This window comes from Vulpes lagopus, chromosome 14 (assembly GCF_018345385.1).
Source record: "Vulpes lagopus strain Blue_001 chromosome 14, ASM1834538v1, whole genome shotgun sequence".
Taxonomy (NCBI): Eukaryota; Metazoa; Chordata; class Mammalia; order Carnivora; family Canidae; genus Vulpes; species Vulpes lagopus.
This window is the reverse complement of record NC_054837.1, coordinates 3,088,842-3,109,937: the sequence shown is the minus strand read 5'-3', so window position 1 is coordinate 3,109,937 and position 21,096 is coordinate 3,088,842. Positions and strand designations below refer to the sequence as shown.

The following is a 21,096-nucleotide window of genomic DNA, read 5'->3' as shown; positions in this document are numbered from 1 at the left end:
GAAATTTGACCCAACAATACTGCCTCTCACTACTTATTTTAAGGAAAAAAAATTAGATAAGTGGCAAATGATATTTGCACAAGGAGTTTCACAAACAAATATTATTATAACAAAAAAATTAGAAAAAAGCTAATTATCCAACAACAAAGTATTAGACAAAAAAAAATAGTGCATTCACATAGCAGAACATCATTTAGGCATGAAAATAATATCATCAACCATATTTATTGTCATGGGCAAAATATTATTAAGATAAAAAAGCAATATAATAATAAGATAATATTATTTTTAAACACAGCTATATGTATAGTTGCATTTTCATGGAATGTCATCATAAGAATAGATATTAAACTGGTAAATTCTAGTTATCTCCAAGATGTGAAATATCAAGTATGTTTTTTATTTCTTTATGCTAACCTGTACTTTCTAAGTGTCTATGTGGTAAAAAATACATTATTTTGGTTTTGTTTGTTTGTTTGTTTGTTTTGTTTTTAGTTCTTAAAGCCTTTTTATTAAGAGAGAGAGAGAGAGAGAGCAAGGAAGGAAAGGAAGGACACATTATTTTGTAATTTAAAAAACATTAAAAGAAGAAAAATGGAAATAAGTATGGTCATAGGTTAAAGTGTACATTCAAAAGTTCAATATCAAATAGATCACAGTAAGGGAAACACTACACTGACCTTAAAAATTGTTGTAGGCTCTTCATTAAGATTGACTCGAGTTATTACTCTTCCAGAATCTTCTTCTACGTCAAAAATACTGGCAGGATAAGGAAACTGGACATCATCCACTCTGTACCTCACACGACTTGCAGGTAATCCCTAAAGTGAAATTATATATTATTAATTCACTTTCACAGAATTAAAAGGTATATGGTGCCAGACTGGTCTATAGAATGCATGGCCTTTAGAAGTGAAAAATTATATTTAGCATTCACACCTCTAGGCTTCAAATGCAGCAGAATCTCTGTTTCTTTTGGATGACTCAATCTGAATCAACGGAGTATCTTCACTCCCTGTTATTGAAAATTATTTATGCGAAAGAATAAATTAATGGTTGTCTTGGGCATCTCCTCTTTCATTTTCCTTTAATTATAGGACTCTCACCTGACCTAAACACCATGTCCGCTGAACAATGGACCTTCTGTGACAATTATAAATTATATTCTTTAATTGTGCTTATTTGAACTCTGACACTAAGAGAATGATGAAGCATGGAGGACTCTTGTAAAGTAGAGGGACGGGTATGGAAGTGAAGGAGACAGAAACTATTTACCATCTGCTCTTTGTTGTTAAACACGCTAGTTTTTTTTCATAAATAAATTAATCCTCACAACAATCCTTTAGGGTAACATTAGTAATGATGATGAGAGCAATAATAGTAAAATAACGAGAGCTAACATTTGTTGAATGCTTATTATGTCTAAGAACTATACTAAAGATGATACATGTATATGCTACTGCCCATTTTTTTATTTTTATTTTTATTTTTTATTTTATTTTTTTTTTTTTCCATTTTTTTATTTTTAGTTAACGAACTTGAGGCTTATAGGGAGTGAAAGGATGTTGCATTGCCCCAGATATAAACCAACATAAGTCAAGATATTAAAAAATCATTTTCTTAAGAGAAATAAATATTTGATATAGTTTTTAAAGACTACAATAAAAACAGTCAAAACTGCTGGACATCCTCAATTACCTTAGGGTTTACATTGGTTGTATTTTGAATTGTATAAAGTGTCACCAGAATTGCCTAATGTTTTCAGTGCATAAGCCAGCCCTGGAATTCAAGTAAACAATTTAGGCACAGAGCTGGTTTGTGGTAGATTTGACCTCAAACTGGAACAGATACTACATGAACTACTAAATGCCTTGGAGGAAAACACTCCCAAGGCTCAATTCCAGGCATATCTACCTTTTCTACCTCTATTTTCAGCCTCTGCAATCTCGTCCAGTATCATGCCTCTAAACCACTTCCATCTGTTCATAACTCCCAATTAATTCAGGCTGCATTCATCCTTTAAACACCACAATAATATATACAATGATCAACTTAGATATTTTATTTTTAACTCAACGCATCCCAAACCGGCATCCTGATTTTTCCCTCCTACATGCATACATTCTCCACTTTAGGTCAATGGCCCCATCTTTTACCAACCTGGTTTTTTTGAAAGCCTAGGGATAGCCATTGACCCTTCTCTTTCTTTTGGAAACTGCAACTGGAATAACTCAATGAAAGCATGCCTAATGTGGATCATCCTCATCTCCTCTATCCACCTGTTTCCTCCAGTGGACTCTTTTTCCTACTAATTGACCTTCTACTTCTACTCTATTAAAATTATCTTTAAAAATGTAAACCTTCCCTGAAATGTAAAAATATAAACCATAAACTGAGGGGTTTCTCTCTAAGATCAGGAATGAGACAAGGGGGTTCATTCTCACCACTTCTATTCAGTACAGCACTAGAAATCCCAGCCACAGCAATCAGACTAGAAAAATAAATAAAAAGACAACTAAATCTGTGGAAGAAGTAGAACTCCTACTATCTACAAATGGCATGATATTATATATAGAACCCTAAAGACTCCACCAAAACAATTTATCATCAACTGATAAATGAATTAAGTAAGGTCTCAGGACACAGAGTCAATATGCAGAAATCCTTTGCATTTCTATATATTAATAATGAAATAACAGAAACAGAAATTAAGAAAATAGCCCCATTTACATTTGCACCAAAAATAAAATACTAGGAATAAACGTAACCAAAGAGGTGAGAGACTTGTACTCTGAAAACTATAAAACACTGATGAAAGCAACTGTAGGTGACACAAACAAATGGCAAGTTATTCTATGCTCATGGATTGGGAGAATAAATGTCAAAACGGCCGTCCTACCAACAATCAACAAATTTTATGCAATCTCTCTCAAAATACCAGCAGTATTTTCCATAGATCTGGAACAAACAATCATAAAGCCTGTATAAAACCCCAGAGAAGATCTAAATAGACAAAGCAATCTTGAAAAAGAAGAACAAAACCAGGGGCATTAGAGCGCCAGATTTCAAAATATACTACACAAAGCTCTAGGAATTAAAGCAGTATGGTACTGCTACAAAAACAGACACAAACATCAATAGAACAGAAAAGAGGGCCCAGAAATAAACCAATGATTATGTGGTCAATTAATCTTTGAGCAAGGAGGTAAAAATATGCAATGGGAGGGTCACCTGAGTGGCTCAGCTGGTTAAGCATCTGACTCTTGGTTTTAGCTCAAGTCATGATCTCAGAGTCCTGGAAACGAGCCCAAGTTGGGGCTCCATTTTCAGTGGGAGGTTGGCTTGAGGATTTCTCTCCCTCTTCCTCTGCCCCTCCCTCTGCTTGTGCGGTTTTTTCTCTCTCTTTCTCTCTCAAATAAATAAATATTTTTAAAAAAGAATATGCAATGGGAAAGAGTCTCTTCAATGCATGGTATTGGGAAAACTGGACAGCAACATGAAAAAGAATGAAAGTGGACCACTTTCTTATACCATATATAAAAATAAATTCAAAATGGACTTAAACATTTGTCCTCAAACCATAAAAATCCTAGAAGAGAGCACCGGCAGTAATTTCTCTGACATTGACTCTAGCAACATTTTTTCTACATATGTCTCCTGAAGCAAGGGAAATAAAAGCAAAAATAAACTATTGGGATGCCATCAGAATAAAAGCTTCTGCACAGCAACGAAAACGATAAACAAAACTAAAAGACAACCTAGGAGAAGATAATTGCAAAAAACATAAAGGGTTAGTTGGCATCCAAGATGTATCAAGAAGTTAAAGAACACCAAAAGCCTCAAATAATACCATTAAAAAGGTTCAGAAGACATGAATACAGATGGCCAAGGCACACACAAAGATGCTCAACAACACTCAACATCAAGGAAGTGCAAATCAAAACCACAATGAGATATCTATCACCTGACACCTGTCAGAATGACCAAACACACACACACACACACACACACACAAACACAGGAAACAGCAAATGTTGGTAAGGATGAGGAGAAAAAGGAGCCCTCCTGCACTGTTGGTGGGAATGCAAACTTGTGCAGCCACTATGGAATACAGTGTGGAAGATTCTTCAAAAATTAAAACTTCCATTACTGGAATTACAAAAAAAAATAAAACTAGTAACTTAAAAAGATATATGCACCCCTATGTTTATAGCAGGATAATTTGCAATAGCCAAGATGCGGAAGCAGATCAAATGTCCACTGATTATTCCGCCACAAAAAGGCTGATGTATCCATAGGATATTATGCCATTTGTGACAACATGGATGAACCTAGAAGGTTTTCTGCTAAGTGAAATATGTCAGAATAAGAAATAGCAAGCACCATATGATGCAGTGGCCTGTGGAAACTGAAAAACAAAACAAATGAATAAACAAACAAAAAGCAGAATCAGACCCATAAATACAGAGAATGAACAGATGACTGCCAGAGGGAAGGCAGTGGGGGGGGGCAAAAGGGGTGAAAGGGCACAGGAGAAACAGGCTTCTGGTTATAGACTAAGTCAGGGGGATGAAGGCACAGCGTAGGGAATGTCATCGTTCTAAGAGTGTCGCGTAGTGACAGATGGGAGCGACACTGGGGTGAACACAGCATAACCTATAAGGTGACTCACTTGTCATACACCTGAGCTCATCTGACATTGTGTGTCAGATATGATCAAATTAAAAATGTTTAAAAATGATGATAATGACAGGGGTTGTTGGCGGTCCATTCGCGTGCTCTACTACATGATCAAATAATGTGCAATTCACGCATTCCAGGTTTGTGCAGACAAGAAGTCCAAGAGGTGGTGTGAATAGTAACCATACCTTATAAAAAGGAAATCAAGGTTTTAAGAGTTAGCTCATTGCTGAATTTCCTCAGCTAGTACATTCCAGTGTTCTCACTCAAATGAAACATGACACATAAAACATAAGTCATTACCCATGAACCCAACTTGACATTTACCCTTGGTATCCTCAAGGCAAGCGTCCTTTCCCATGAGATTGAACAGCCATAAGATTGAGTAAAGGTAACTTGGGAGACATGCTCTAGAATCAGAAGCCCTAGTAAATCCTGCCTTAGGGCCCTGCCCAGGAAGTTACCCCAGCACATGTTCCATAAAGAGGAATGAAGGAAGAAAGGGCAAAATTACGGAACAAACTTTCAGGAACAGAATTCCCAAGTTTCTGTTAGATTCAGCACCCATCCCATCTATGGTATAACAAACTCTTCCATCAATCACAAATTAGTTATCCAGGAACTTAAAGGATGTTCCTTAGACTCAGCACATTCCCTTCACTCAAGCTGATGTATCCATAGTATATTTTTATTTACACCTTTAACTGATAAAAAGGAAAGAGAAAAAGTTTTAGTATTTCTGAAGGGTTATGTGTAAAATACTTCCAAACTCTTTTTACCTAAATCCTACTTTATGCTTAAATAATTAAGCTACATATTAGGCAAAGGTAATTGCTTTGGGGAATACTTCCATTAACATGCTTAGCATCGTCCCTAGGCCATGTACGACGTGAATCAGGTCAAATACATGGATTCAAGAAGTCTTAAGTATTAGAATTAATATGGTTAATCTGGAAAACAATGTCATTGTAAAAATTCATAAATTCAACCATACTTAAAGAAGCCAGACCATTGTAAACTTTATCACTTCATGTTATTCATCATTACTATTTGTTAAACAAACACCTAATACTTGATTCCACTAAAAATTTGAGATATGATGAAAGTTTTCTAATGGAGAAAATTCACTCAATTGTATTTTTAACAATAAAATGAATAGCTCACTGAGTTCATGAATTATGTAATTCAATAACTATCATATAAAATAATATATAGATATTCAAGCTATCAATTAGTAAATACCAATTTAAATATTAATATTAATTTTGGACCCCAACTATTTGGTGATTTGATATATATTAACTTACCAAATATTTTGTTTTTTCTTAAAATTTAAATTGTGCTAGAAATAGAGGCATCCCTGTTTATGCATACATTTTCCCAATAAGTTCCTGGTTTCCCAGTTGAATCCACTGATCATATTTATTTTTTACAGTAAACCAACTATAAAAACACACAGTTGAGATGAAAATATTTATTACTTTGCGTTTTAATTCACAATAAGATAGCAGTACACACATTATGCTGTATCTGTCTGGGTATGCATTTATATGCGTATTAAGAGATATTTTTGGACCATCAATACTGAAGGAAGAGCTATCTTTTTATAAAAATGTCAGTCTTTTAACATTTTATTACTTTGGCAATAGACTCTTTTTCTATGGCATTTCCAAATTATAATAAAGTCACTAACACTGCAAGCAGTTTACAAAAACGATCTTTAAGTTCAAAGTAAATTAAAACTAGGCTATGGTTTGATTTATAAATGATAAGCAGATGACTTCTTGATCCTGTACTCTGATCAAATGAATGTATTGGTCTTTATTTAGGACCAAAAAAGTCTTGCGAGGTTACCAGTTAGCCCCCTGTCTTTAGGCAATACCACCACAAAGATATGGCATCCAGAGTTTGAAAATATTTTGGCAAAAGAAAGTTCATAAAAGTTGTTCAAGCCAATGGTGGCATTTCAAGACTTGGATGATCTGAAAGGCTCTTCCTCATGGCCACCCTTCCTGAAAGCCAACCTGTTTGTCCCTGCAGTGAGGGAACGACCTCTCCTTCTCCTCAAGGGACTAGAATTCTTCAGAGCTGTGAAGGTCAACAATGTTTTACCCCTAGCCTCACTTTGTCAGGATAGATCTAATTCTTTTCATATCATCTGAAAGATTCTTCCCTTGCTTTTCTCTCCGTATCCACATCTTTACTCATCATAGTTGTTTGGAAATGTATTCCAACTGTAGGCTCAAAAGAATAAAACAAATTGTCCATGTCAAGAAAACAAATACTTGAGATAGCCATAGTGGAATCCATATAATTTCATTCTTTGTTTTTATTTTAAAGATTTTATTTATTTATTTGAGAGAGAGAGAGAGAGAGAGCTAGCAGAAATGAGTAGGGGAAGATGGAGAGGGAAAGGGTGAGGCAAATTGCTCACTGTGCAGGGAACCTGATGTGAGGCTCGATCCCAGGACCCTGAGAGCATGACCTGAGCTGAAGACAGATGCTTCACCCACCGAGTCAACCAGGCACCTCATTTAATTTTATTCTTTAGTCAACTAACTAAGCTACAGTGTCTCTTCCTTAGTACAGATATTTTAATATCATGAGGTGAAATGTATTTTGACATTCCAGGCAATGTAAATTTTTGGAAAGGGACTATAACATAGACTATTTCTATAAATCATGTGGCCCAACATAATTTATAGAAAATTAGTGGGCAACCTCATATACGTATGCAATATCCCATAGAAAAAGAAGACTAAACAGTTTTGGAATTTGGCTCTATTTACCTAGCCACCACGTAGACATATTGTCAAAAGAAAAAAAATTGCAAAAAAAAAAAAATACAGAACAAAACCAAAACAAGACATCAACATTAATTCAATAGGATAATGGTAAAATTCTCTGCAAATATTCTCTTCTCAGCAGGCAAGGATGGCAAAAATAAAGTATCCTGTCATTATGACTCTTGGAGTCTTTTGAAGGGTCAATACAATGGGTTCCTTCTTAAAATTTTATGGAAAGTGAGGACATGTGAGAAGCGTAGCAGGACAGCTTTTTTGCAGTCTCCTCACTTACTGTGACAGTGCTTTCTATAAATCCAGCTGACCTTATCTATCTATTGGAGCAAGAATGACTTCAGATAACCATGATTTTGGAAGACTAATGAGATGCCAGTACAGCAATCCTTCTTAATGTCACTTCCGTTCACCACAAGAGCTTGAGATATTTTTTTTTTTGCTGAATTTTCAAGTAAATGACACATTATCCTCTAGAGGGATATATTTCCCTAAACAAAATGTTCAAATAAAAAAAACCCATGATATGAGCAGAAACTTAATCGTTCAATGGATGCAGGAAACTTTGACGTGGCATCACAGAAACTATGGAAATTAAAAATTATATACATAAAATTTAAAAATTATATAAAATATCAGCAATCAAAGATGTTATCAATTACCTTTGCTCATACTTAGCAACTTGTTTTTATGTTATGTAGCATACGAATTAATTCATTAGATGAGGGATTCATTCATTCATTCATTCATTCATTCATTCATTCAACACATCTACTGACTAGACACAGCTGAGTTCTGAGGGTACCATAAGAACACTGATTGGGAAGATAGAGTTCACCTCATATCCCTGCCTTCTTCATGATTATTGAAAGTAATTCAGCAAGAATGACCTCATTAAACACCAAGCTCACATGTACCCCAACACTCCTCTGTCTGTTATTCACTCTGCGGCATCACACTCTGCGGCTAGTTCCTCCCAACATCCAGGTCCAGATGACCCCTCCTCTGCCTCTACCCACTCACAAGCCATTTTACTCAATCCTATTCTATTTTCTTTAGGCTAAGTATCCTTATTTGAATTTATGTTACATATTTACTCTTTTGTGGGTTTGCAGTATATCTCTGTCCCTTGATTATAAGCTCCGTTAGAGCAGATGATTTTTTTTCTGCCTTGCCATTAAGAGATCAAAAAAAAAAAAAAAAAACCAGACTTGTTAAGTGAGTGCTTAAAATATGATCAATATTTATGCATATGTGTATTCTGAACTGCCAGGATGCCCAAACCTAGGTCCCTCACTTACATGGTGTCAGTGACTGTAGGTGGGACACCCACTGTAGTTGAAAATGTACATCACCTGAGTCCCTACTCACATTGGCCATGTGCACATTTTTTGAGAGCAGAAAGGAAGTAGAGATTACATCAGTGATTTTTGTTTGGGGAAGACACTTCAGAAAAGAGATAATAATGGGCCTCTGAAAACAAAGCTCCCCAAAGTGGAAGACGGGAGGAGAATAAACATTCTTTCAGAAAAGATTCTTGAATACAGTGTTTATGAAAATATCATCATGACAATTTTTTTTTAATTTTTTAATTTTTATTTTTTTTAAAAATTCTGGACTAGCTAAATATAAAGCACTATCTTCCCTACTTCCCAGCGTCTGTTCTTATATTCTGTTACTCCTTTAATTATTTTTAATACATCCTGTTGTTAAGCCAATCCTTTAAAATAATGACATAATCCTCTGGATTTCTCCAGTAAAAAATCCTCATATGGCTTATATTATTAAGATACAGATGATGTTTTCTTACACTAACTGCATTGCACAATGTGTCAAATCCGACTTACATTGTGGGTTAACCCACTGTTGAACAAGATTGAGATCCTTAGTAATATTTTTGGTGACTGTGAGGATCATAGTTACATAGGTAATTTTGTATGTGGCTTGGAGGACCTCTAAGAATTTAGTTACCTTAGAAAGTATCTAAATTGTTGGCATGTTTTCAACGTAAAGCCCACTAATATCTGTTCAGAAATTCTCACCTATAGTTAATAGTTATCTCTCAGGATGAAGGCAGTGATGAGAAAGACAGATGTGCCTCTCTACTAAGGGGCCTCACAACAGTGTGTGGACAGAGGGGCTGGGGACAAAAGGCACACAGATAAACACAACTGCCTACTAACATTTCTGATAAAAGCTATAAAGGAGACATATGGGTGCTATGAACTGAAGGTGCTAGAACTAGACCACACGTCTTCAGGTTTATAATCAAGTAGACTTCCTACCTCACTGTACGCACTTACAAATGAACAGGATATGTGCTTTCAACATGTATGCTGGTTTACAGGGATCATAGTTATCATGTCATAGTCCAATCTGCTATATCATTTGAGTATTATAGTGACAAGCTACGTGCCAAGATTTTGGATGTTTTATCTTAGACTCAAGAGAATGGAAATAGAGATGCATCATTATGAAGTGACATAAATTAGTCTAATTAAGCAAAATATTTTGCTAATTATTGGTAAAACAATTTTTTTCATTAAAATGTGAACATGTTTATTGGGGGGGTGTTGTAGAGACCCAATTAGCATGGTGTTTTCGTGAAAACTTTATTCTCAAATTGTACACTGCCATAAATGACACTAGAATTACTTCATGAGTCCATGTATTGGTATTCTAAGGTTTATAAATGCAGAGGATATAAGCTCTGTACTGAACCAGAGGCAAAGTTTGGTAAGTTTGCCATCTCCCTGAAAGCAAGGAGGATGGGAGGAAGTATCAGTTTACATCTCCATGCCTGACAATGGCCAACTGCTTCCATTCTTCACCAAATCCAAGTACCAATTTAGCAAAATGGTTTTATTACTCTTACATGGAAATGAGGTTTAAAGGAAGCAAAGTAACTGCAGTACAATATCATTTTTCCTGGTTAAACACAAATGCCAACCCTGCTGACATTAGTCAATAGCTTTGAAGGACTTGGGAGGTTTGCCAACCCTAATTGCCCTCAGGAAGGACACGATTTAATGACATCTATTAATAAATGAGTTAATTGATTTGTTTGTTCATGTATTAGGCTTCATTCCAAATATGATTTGAGGTAGTAGGTGAACTTATTTAAATAGAATGTGGTTTCCAAAATGTGAAAGGCATTTCAACATTGTGATGTCCTTTTATCTACTAAATTTGACTCTGTAAGCCTCAATAAATATTAGTATGAGATAATACTACTGGAATGGTGGTTTATTCAGCACATGGATAGCAATGTGGTGATACACTCTGAACCAGGCATGTTTTTTAGATGATGGGAACATGACAGACAAACAAAACAAAGCAAAACAAAACAAAAAACAAAAAACAAAAAACCTGGCATCATAATGCTGACACTAGATTTTTTACATCAAAAAGTAACACATTTATGTACAACGACAGGGTAGGTATAATTGATGTGAAGAATCAATGTAAATTTATATCGAGAAAGTGGAACCTTAAGATTTCAATTATTTTATTAGTTCGTTTTTACTTTTGACTTCCATTCTTATAGTGAGCATTAAGCACAATATGTTTTGACTTAATGATGGTGAGAATATAAATAATTACTACAGAAGGTAGTAATTGCAAGTCTGTATGAAAGATGTTCCAAACTTGCAAACATAGGGAATTTCAATGAGCCTATAATGGACCAAAATAATTAAGTTCTTAATATCAGGGGATATCTTGATTTAGTAATTTTTCTTATATACATAATTATCAAGAAATTACTCATTCAGACCCACGTAATTTTCTTTGTAATAATGGCAATCACATTATATCAGGGAATACTAAACCTATTATTACCGTTATACACAAACATTAAGTAATTTGTTTTCAAGTATACAAAGATTTTTCTCCCTGAAGTGGTTTCCAAAATTCTTTTTCCCAATGTCTTCAAAAGCAACTAATCTGATTTATTTTGTAACAGTGTAATTCACAAAACCTCTCAAGTATGATTTAGCATTAGGGATTACTATAAAGTGGTTAGTATTGTTTTTTGCAATCATAATGACTTTTCTAGTGGATCTGACCGATGCTAAGGCATCTTTATTTTATTTTATTATTATTTTTTTTTGCCTTCTGGCTTTTTAAAAAACAATTTTATTGGAGTTCAATTTGCCAACATATAGCATAACACCCAGTGCTCATCCCACCAAGTGCCCCCCTCAGTGCCCATCACATAGTCATCCCAACCCCTCCCCCCCTCCCTTTCCACTACCCCTTGTTTATTTCCCAGAGTTAGGTGTCTCTTATATTTTGTCACCCTCACTGACATTTTCACTCATTTTCTCTCCTTTCCCTTTAATCCCTTTCATTATTTTTTATGTTACCCAAATAAATGAGACCATATAATGTTTGTCCTTCTCCGATTGACTTATTTGACTCAGCATAATACCCTCCAGTTCCATCCATGTCAAAGCAAATGGCAGGTATTTGTCATTTCTAATGGCTGAGGAATATTCCATTGTATACATAGACCACATCTTCCTTATCCATTCATCTTCTAAGGCATCTTTTTTTTTTTTTTTTCCTAAGGCATCTTTAAATGACACTGGGAAAGTCAAACTCTCCGTGTGGTCCCTGAGGAGATGTATGCTTTTCTTTCTTCCTCTCCCCTCCCCGCTGTCTCACACCTGCAGTGACTACCACGTGTTGACAGCCTCGTGGGTCAACACTCTCCCAGCCACGTTCCTCAAGCAGATGTCACTGAGCTAATATAGAATGTGCATATAGTTCAGTTTCTACAGATGTGGTACCAACATACTTATTCAGGATCCTAAGAAGTGTCTGCTTCAGGGTTACTTGACTAAATCTTTTGAGAAATCTGTTTCTTAAAAGGAAACATAACTCAATCTCCTCAAGATGTCAAATGACTACCTATTCCTTGTAAGATTTCCTCATTTAGATACATTTTAGAAATTTCTAAAAATAATGGTGGGCACACATTCAACTTTCCTCACAAAAAACCAACTCACAAACCTAAAGGAAGTTAAAAATAGGGATGAACCCAAGTGAGAGCTAGAAATCAGTGATCCTGTCCACTCTGTCTTAAAATCTTCCCATTTTTCTTAGGGATGAAACAAGAAATATTGTCATGGTCCTCATGGCCTACCAGACTCCATAGGTTCTGACTCAGGTTTACCTCCCCAGACTCCTGGCAATATTACTTCCTTTTGGTTTTTGAAAATTATTTTTCTTCCTCCTACTATTTAGGGTCAAATATTGACATATTATGTTCAATTGGAAACACCTCTTTATCATTCAAATCTCAGCTTCCCAGAACATTCCTTGACCTTCCAGACAAAATCAGACTTCCTAACCTTGGAGCACCCTAAACATTTATTTCTTACAGCTTTTTTATGGTTTGTCATTTCTACTTACTTGATATCCAACTCTTCAAGTTTGAAATTCTAAGGCAAGGAAACATGATAATTTAAATCCGTAATACTTAATGCAGCACCCCTAATTAATATTGGATGCACACACATGCAATAAATATTGAAGGATTCTTATTTTGTTTGGAACATAAGGACAGAGATTTAAGTCAAACATAATCCACAGTTTATGAAACATTGTCATCGGCGGATCAATAGGCATATTTACTTCTCATTTCCTTGTGTCCTTTTATCCTCACACTTCACTCCTACCTCCTTTTTCAAAGGCAACCATCTTAATGAATTTCTGGAATATTGTGTAACTAGACTATTGTGGTACATTGTACTATCATTCAGTAAATATCCATTCCTTCTTCCTCCACTCCTGGTCCCATAGCTTCTGTCCTTGGTCATGAGACTTGCTTTGGTTAATGGAATGTGGAAGACTGAGACTCAAAACCAGCGGCTTGACATGTGACCATGTGGTTAGGCAAGTTGTCTTGCAGTCTTGTCCTTCATCATACACAGAGCAGGCTAGCTTATTCATAGATCCCTGAAGGAAGAGGCATGTGGACCCAACCTGAGGCCAACCTCAGCTTGAAAGCAAGGTCAGCCAACCCCTCACTGCCTCAAACCTCTACATATAAGAATATGTCTTTGGTATAATGAACAAGTAGTATTCTGGTATTGTTCATTGTCCAAGCATTTTGGGAGGAAAACCTAGTTGTTGCATATTGCATGCATTTTCTGCTTTTAATATATATATATAATGGTATTATTTTCTTTTTCTTACTATATTCCCTGAGTATTATGTCTTTATAATTTATTTTTGTTGCTATGTGCTCATAAAAATTCTGCTGTGCTAGAAGAGTTCTCCAGATCTTTCTTTCACTCTTAATAAAGATCATGGCTGTATGGGAACCTGCCTGATGTATCAATAGGGATGATAACATTCCTGTCACGGAGATTGCCCTGAATGTTCTGAGTCTTTGACTATGCAATAAGGACAGCTTGGGGCTGGGGGGGGGGGATAGGCATGAAGGGCCCTACATTATCATGCTGGGTGGAAGAGCCAGTTTGAAGCTACATGAGCAGTTGCATGCAGCTGTAATGTTACTTGGTCTGATCCACCAGAATCCTGAGTACAGAACACTCAGCTCTAGTACATCCATTGCAAACACATCCTCAGGAGAGATAGAGCTGGGAAAAAGTTGTCAAAGTGACAGGTCGGAGGCCCAGCTTCTTCTCCACTGCACCACACCTTACACATCCCCCAACCCATGCTCAACTTTTACAGGCTCTCCCCTTACAGGCTGCCCCAGATCACAGATGAAAAAAAAAAAAAGAGAGAGAGAGAGAAAGTAACAGAATGCAAACAATCACTATAGAAGACAAATATCAGAGACTCAAAGCCTGAAAAAGACCAGAATAAATATAAAAATAGATAAAATTTGCTGACTATTTACTATATGGCAGGCACCAGTTGCTCCACATAAATGCTATCATGTAACCTTCATACAGATCTGACAAAGTCAGTACTTTCTTAAAATTGTGTTAAGAGCGTGTAATGTGAGATCTGCTTTTTAAACATATTTTTAAGTATAATTCAGTGTTGTTAATGGCAGCTTCAAAGTTGTATAGCAGATCTCTAGAAGACCAACAACAAAAACAGAACAAATAATCTGGTTAAAAAATGGACAAAGAACTTGAATAGAGATTTCTCCAAAGAAGACAGATGGCCAGCAGACACTTGAAAAGATACTCAACATCACTCATCAGCAGGGAAATGCAAATCAAAAGCACAGGGAGATATCACCTCACACCAGTTAGGATGGCTATTATAAAAAAAAAATCTAGAAGATAACAAATGTTAGCAGGGATGTGGAAAAATTGGAACCCTTGTACACTATTGGTAGGAATGCAAAATGGTGCAGCCCCTACGGAAAACAGTATGGAAGTCTCTCAAAAAAAATTAAAAATAGGACTACCCTACAATCCAGCAATCCTACTTCTAGGTATACATGAGAAATTTTTTAATTGAAATCAGGATCTGAAAGTGATATTTGTACTTCCATGTTTACTGAAGCATCATTCACAATGGCTAAGATAAGGAAAGAACCTAAAAGTCCATCAGCAGATGAGTGAATTAAAAAAAAATGTGGTGTGTTTATATAATGGAATATCACCCAGCCTTAAAACATAATAAAACCTTGTCATTTGTGACAACATAGATGAACCTTGAGGATATTATGCTATGCGAAATAAACCAGTCACAGAAGTGCAAATACTGCATGGTTCTACTTATATGAGGAATCTAAAGGAGTCAAATTAATAGAAGTAAATAATATAATTGTGGTTGTTTGGGGAAGAGAAAATGGACAGCTGTTGGTCATGGGGTATAAAGCTCAATAATGTTGTTTTGTTTTCATTTTACAAATTCGAGGACACGGGGAGACAGTGACAGTGACAGTAGGGGCTTTAGTAGGTGAGACCAGCCCATCACTCTAGGGCCCTTACACTACTGAAAACTATCCTGGGTGATGAACTCTATAAGTTTGCAGGCCGAAAGAGGGCATCATACACCCAACACAATTAATACAGACAAAAGAATTTCTCAACATATACTAGTGAAAACATTTACTTTTAAGAATAGGGAATCTTACAAGAAGAAGCAAAAAAAAAAAAAAAACCTCAAAATTAAGAAAATTACTATGGCTTCATGCTCGTACAGTGTTAAAAACCAGAAAATAGGGGGCCGTGGGTGGCTCAATATTTTGAGCAATGACTCTTGATCTGGGCTCAGGTCATGATCTCAGGGGCGTGAGATCGAGCTTTCCCAGCCCTTGTGAGGCTCCATTCCCACTGGGGAGTCTTTGACTGGAAGCCGATATTGGTGGGTGAACCCTAGGCAGGGCCTCACAAAGCCTCTGAGTCAGAAGTTGGGAAGCCTGGAGTCTGCGGTACAGCAGTCTGCAGCTCTCCGTGCCTGTCGTTTTTTTTTTTTTTTTTTGACACACAGGTAGGCTCTATAGCAACAGGCCTGGAGGCAGCTGCAGGAGTGGGGGAAATGAAGGGTGGAGTGTTTGCCTGCAGCAACAGCTGAGCCTAGGAACAGAAGGGCAGGTGGGAGTGGGGGAGACAGGGGGGTGGAGAAGCAAGTAAGGGCCTGAGCCAGTGTAACTGGAACCACTGCCCTGGGCTGCGATACTTGCCGGTGGTCTCTAGACCCGGCCAGGCCAGGGTTGGGAGTTCTCTGCGTATCCATTTTCTATAGGAACCGAATGGAGTACACAGAGGAGGAGAAGCAGGAGCTGTTCTGGGGCTTCCAGTCCTGCACCCTTCCCTTGTCCGTTGCTGGGGTGAGGTCACCTGATGTGCAGCCCAGCTCTGGGCTTGAGATTCTCTCTCTCCCTTCCCCTCTGTCTCTCCTTCTCCCTAAATAAGTAAGTACACAGAAAATAGTGGAAAGGCATATGTAAGTTTTTAAAAAGTAAATGTTTAAACTCAAGACAGTAATAGTCTGTCAAGTTGTATATGTATAAGCAAAAGACACTTTCATACTTGGAACTCACAACATATGCATCCTTCTTAAAAAGTTGAAGACATAGAGGAGTGAACTACCAGAGGCAGCAAAGACGTTAAAAATGGATGCATGAGAATGTGGAAAAATTGGCATCAATCACACACATAAGCTTAAATACCAAAATAAGCATAGGCAGTTGTTATGTCTAGGAAGCATCATTAAAATGCCATGCATTTTCATATAGAACACACGTATGTAATTCTTCAAAAAAGATGTAATAAAAATAAATGGGGTCAAAGACAAAAAAGTGACCTATACATAAAAGTCATGGCCCCAAATAACTCAGACACATGACAAATAAAAGGGACAGGGCAGCCCAGGTGTTTTAGCCGTTTAGCACTGCCTTCAGCCCAGGGCCTGATCCTGGAGACCCGGGATGGAGTTCCGTATGGAGCCTGCTTCTCTGCCTCTCTCTCTCTCTGTCTGTCTCTCATGGATAAATAAATAGAATCTTAAAAAAAAAAATAAATAAATAAAAAATAAAAAAGGACAGCCAGCTGTAGGCAAGCAGAGGCCAGGTTAGCATGGAGGTTCCCCATGAAGGTCTAATCCACAGTACTATGTAAGGTCCTCCACTCAGCTTCATTTCATTCACCTTACTCTATCTGTAAATAAAATAAAGTAAAATAAAATAAAATAAAATAAAATAAAAATTCTTTACCTTTTAATTTCCTTCTCTGCATTGAAAACTTCTTTTCCTCTAAACCCCATCCCTTGCTGGTTTCTCTCCTCCACTAGTCTTTCTCTTTCTCTCTCCAGCCCCTGGCCCATCCCCAAAACGGCATAACCTAAGGATTTATTTCCAAGGTTTTGTTTTATCTGATTATATTTTCCTTCTTGGAGAATGGGTTTATCACTCTGAGAGCCTCAACGGCAATTCTGCGTTGTTCCTTGCCACCCATCCCTGACCCTCTCAACCCGGCCTGGCTTCACATGGAAGCAGCCTCTGCCCCTTCCTCCCCGTGTGTTGCTGACCCTGAGCAGGAATCCCGGCCCCTTCCTGCCATCTGCCTCCAGCCCCTCTCACACTAGGTGTTGTGCACTCCCTTGTTTGGTGAGCCTATGATTCTGGGCAAGAGTCAAGCTTCCTGCCCATCCTGGCACTAGGCTCCTACACAGATTGGGTGAGGATGGAATCAGAGTTCTCTCATTCTGTAGGTGCGGGGGGCACGTACGTGTTCTGAAATCATTTCAAATGTACTCTCTGCTAGTTTGATCTCATTAGAGAGATTAGATGATCATTAAAATGATCTCATTTTCTCCTTAGAACAGCTTTGTTCTCTGTCTTCCTTATTTCTACCAACTAATATCACCAATGTCTTCATTACTGAGCCAGAAGTCCATGATTCACCTTTGATTTTTCCTTTATTTCCTCTGTCATCCGCTTCCGGCCCCATCACTATTAATTCTTCCATTTTAATGACTTTACACATTTCTGTTTGCTCCATTTCTTTTGTTCACCCTGTTTTTTTTTCCATGATTAAATGAAAGCAAAGCTGCTAACTAATCTTCTGGTTTTCATTATTTCATCCAATAAAGACCAAATCTCAGAAGAAAGTCATTGTTCTAATATCCAGCTCTGATTTTGTCACTGCTTTTTGTAAGTCTTGAGTAAACTTCCATTTTTCTATATGATAAAATGGGTTTCATAAAACCATATTTGCCACATTTCCTGTCTACAAATGAGTCTCTAAGACAACCCTGATGTTTTGCGGGCTATTCCTTTAGGTACCTAACATTTATTTAGTCAGACATATTCAAGTCATGGCACACAAATTCATGTACATAAGAGGGATATTTTTGAGTCTGCAAGTGTTCAGTACATTTCCTCTGGCTATTTCTTCTACCCTCACTGAAATGAATTCCCTATTTTTTTTTTAGTTGAATTCCTGTCTAGAGCAGATTCCAGCTTCACTGGGACACAATCTGTCCCCCCATTCTCAACATAGCTGTAGCATTTCTTGGCATCTTTGACACACATGCTGCTACGGCTTTATCTCTGTCTGTCTTGCCATGTTCTTCATTGTTAAGTCCACAATAAATGTGTTCTGATTGATTCATGCATTCAGTAAATATTATGAGGTGTCTATGTTGCACCAGGCACCTATTGGATTGTAGGTCTACTGTTGTTACATTGCCATTGTGTAGTGGGAGGTAAGGATCGTGTAGTGGGGACGGTGAGACCACGAGTTCCCAGTGGCTTGGCTCTGAGGGTGTTAAAGCCAAGAATCGCCATCATGAGAAGCAGGGACCTTATTTATTTATTTATTTATTTATTTATTTATTTATTTATTTTTACTTGGTTTTATTTTATTTTATTTTTTTAATAAATTTATTTTTTTATTGGTGTTCAATTTGCCAACATATAGAATAACACCCAGTGCTCATCCCATCAAGTGCTCTCAGAGGGTCTCTTCATTTTCTCTGGCAAGAACTTCACAATAAAGTACATGATCTAAGTCTGAAGGAAGACCTGTGGGTGAGCTCCCAAGAAGGCCTGCTATATTTCACTCAATTGCCTTGGAAACCTTCTGTTCATGTCTACTAGGATCCTAACCCCAGGAGGTTTATTGTCTTCAAAAAAGTCACTGATATACCATTTGGGTGACACTTTTGTGAAGGCTAAAAATAAATAAGTAAATAAAAACCCTAAATTTCACAGTTGTTACCATTTATAACAAAAGAAGTGTCCCTTTAGTCCTAGTAAAATGGCAGGTTTTTAATTAGAAGAGCAATATTTGCTTCTGAAACAGTTAAATCTAATATTGATCTCAAGTAATGCTAACAATGTAATTGTTCTTGAAAGGAATCAATAAGCCACAAAAAGAAAATGACACAGATTCTTAAAACGTTAGATAAGCCTTTTCTAGACATTAATCATGTATAAACTTTCTCATAAAACCTTCCCTTTCCTACTCATTTACACTCTCAAATCTAATTATAGCTCATTGTCATTTTAAAGATCAAGTCCCCACTGTCTCAGTGTGTGCTTTCTTTCTAATTAAGTATTCGAGACCAGAGGGACCCAGGTTGGGGCTACATCAACTCAATTTGCACAAGCTGACATGCATCACAGAAACAGTTTTTGATAACTATTTCCCTGACAGCTTTGATGGGAGGGGAAAAAAAAAAAAAACAACCCCACTGAGCGGTGTGCACTCCCCCTGCAAGCTCCAGGGTCAGCCAACCTGGTTAGTAGGCACCGAGCATCGACAGCAGAGTTTTGCTACCTTGCTAGCAGTAATCTAAATCAGTACAGCTTAAAGGCACAAGCCAGTATGTGGTGAGTGATGAAAATCAGACCATAGAGACGTCACTGGAAAATAACACAGGGCAGCCATGTTATATGGAGACAAAGATAGAGCCTCAAACTCCTGGCCCTGAAGAATTTTAACTCTTGCCCATGAAGCAAGCAAGCAAGCAAGCAAGCAGCAAATCAGGGATGCAGACAGTTCTTACTTTTGTTCTACCCTCTGCTAGTAGACTGCCACAGAGTAATCAACTGGAGGGTTCATTATTTTGAGAAGATTACCATCATTCCTTGGCATTATTTGGTGACATCATGTCACTTTAATAAAATGGAAGGTAATAAAATAAAATAAAATAAAATAAAATAAAATAAATAAAATAAAATAAAATAAATAAAATAAAATAAAATAAATAAAATAAAATGGAAGGTATGCCAATAAAAATGAAAATCTGACCACCTGTTTGCTCTCTAGAGACCCATGAAACCTGAATGAGGGAGAAGGATGTTAAAGCCCCTCGTGAAAACACTTTAAAAAATAATTCCTCAGGCAGCTTGTGTAAACTCTGAGTGGCTGGTAGTGCTCTGAAAATCTCAGCAGAGAGAGAGAAAAAAATATCTCACAGTCATGAGGATGGGCCTTCTCTAAAAATTATTTACAAAACAATATAGTGAGAATACTTAAATGATTTTTAAAGTCAATTACTCTTGAGGCCTTCTTGCAAGATCTCTTTTACAGAGCACATGTGTTTCAAAAATGAGTATCAAAACCCGAAAAAAAAGAAGTCTTCGAAGTCAACAGTGCACTAATATAAGCAAAACAGAAAGCTTGTCACAATCGCTAATATTGAACATGCTCCAATTACTTTACTTTATTCTACTTATTTATTTTTTACTACTTTACTTTAAAATGGAATCTTATCAATTCCTGAAATGCATCAAGTGGAAAGAATAATATAACCACGAGGGAAAGGATCCTTCGTGGAAATGAGACAAATGTAGACTTCAATGATTTATGCCAACTTTACTGCACTCACGTGCTCACCAGAGATACTATTTTGTCAGGCGCTCACCCTACCTAGGGAGAGAACTCCCGCATCTTGGGGTTTGGCCTTACAGCTTCTGGAAGAATAAAATATGCAAATGGAAATTACACTTGCAGTTTTGTTTTGTGAAAGTTTGGAGTGAGAGGTCTCTGGTGAGCAGAAGGAAAAGGTTAGCAATTTTTAATATCCAAAATGATCAGTCATTTCCTATTCACATCTCTGGTGAACTACATAATGCCAATGCTGTCACAAAAGCGAGGCGGAAAATAAAGTCTTAACAGCTTTAATTCAGTGGGGAAAAAAAATCCCTGGAAGGTTTTTTTTTTTAAAT

The 21,096-nt window shown here is 36.9% G+C and overlaps 1 protein-coding gene across 5 annotated transcripts in view; it reads right to left on the bottom strand.

The window, feature by feature from the left end:
- The window catches only part of PCDH15 (protocadherin related 15), a 743,522-nt gene that overhangs the window by 159,622 nt on the left and 562,804 nt on the right, over positions 1 to 21,096 (bottom strand). For all 5 annotated transcript variants that reach the window (XM_041729528.1, XM_041729523.1, XM_041729527.1 and 2 more), the window contains one exon: positions 681 to 821. In XM_041729528.1, the coding sequence (XP_041585462.1) occupies positions 681 to 821 (141 nt within the window). The remainder of the gene's footprint in view (positions 1 to 680; positions 822 to 21,096) is intronic.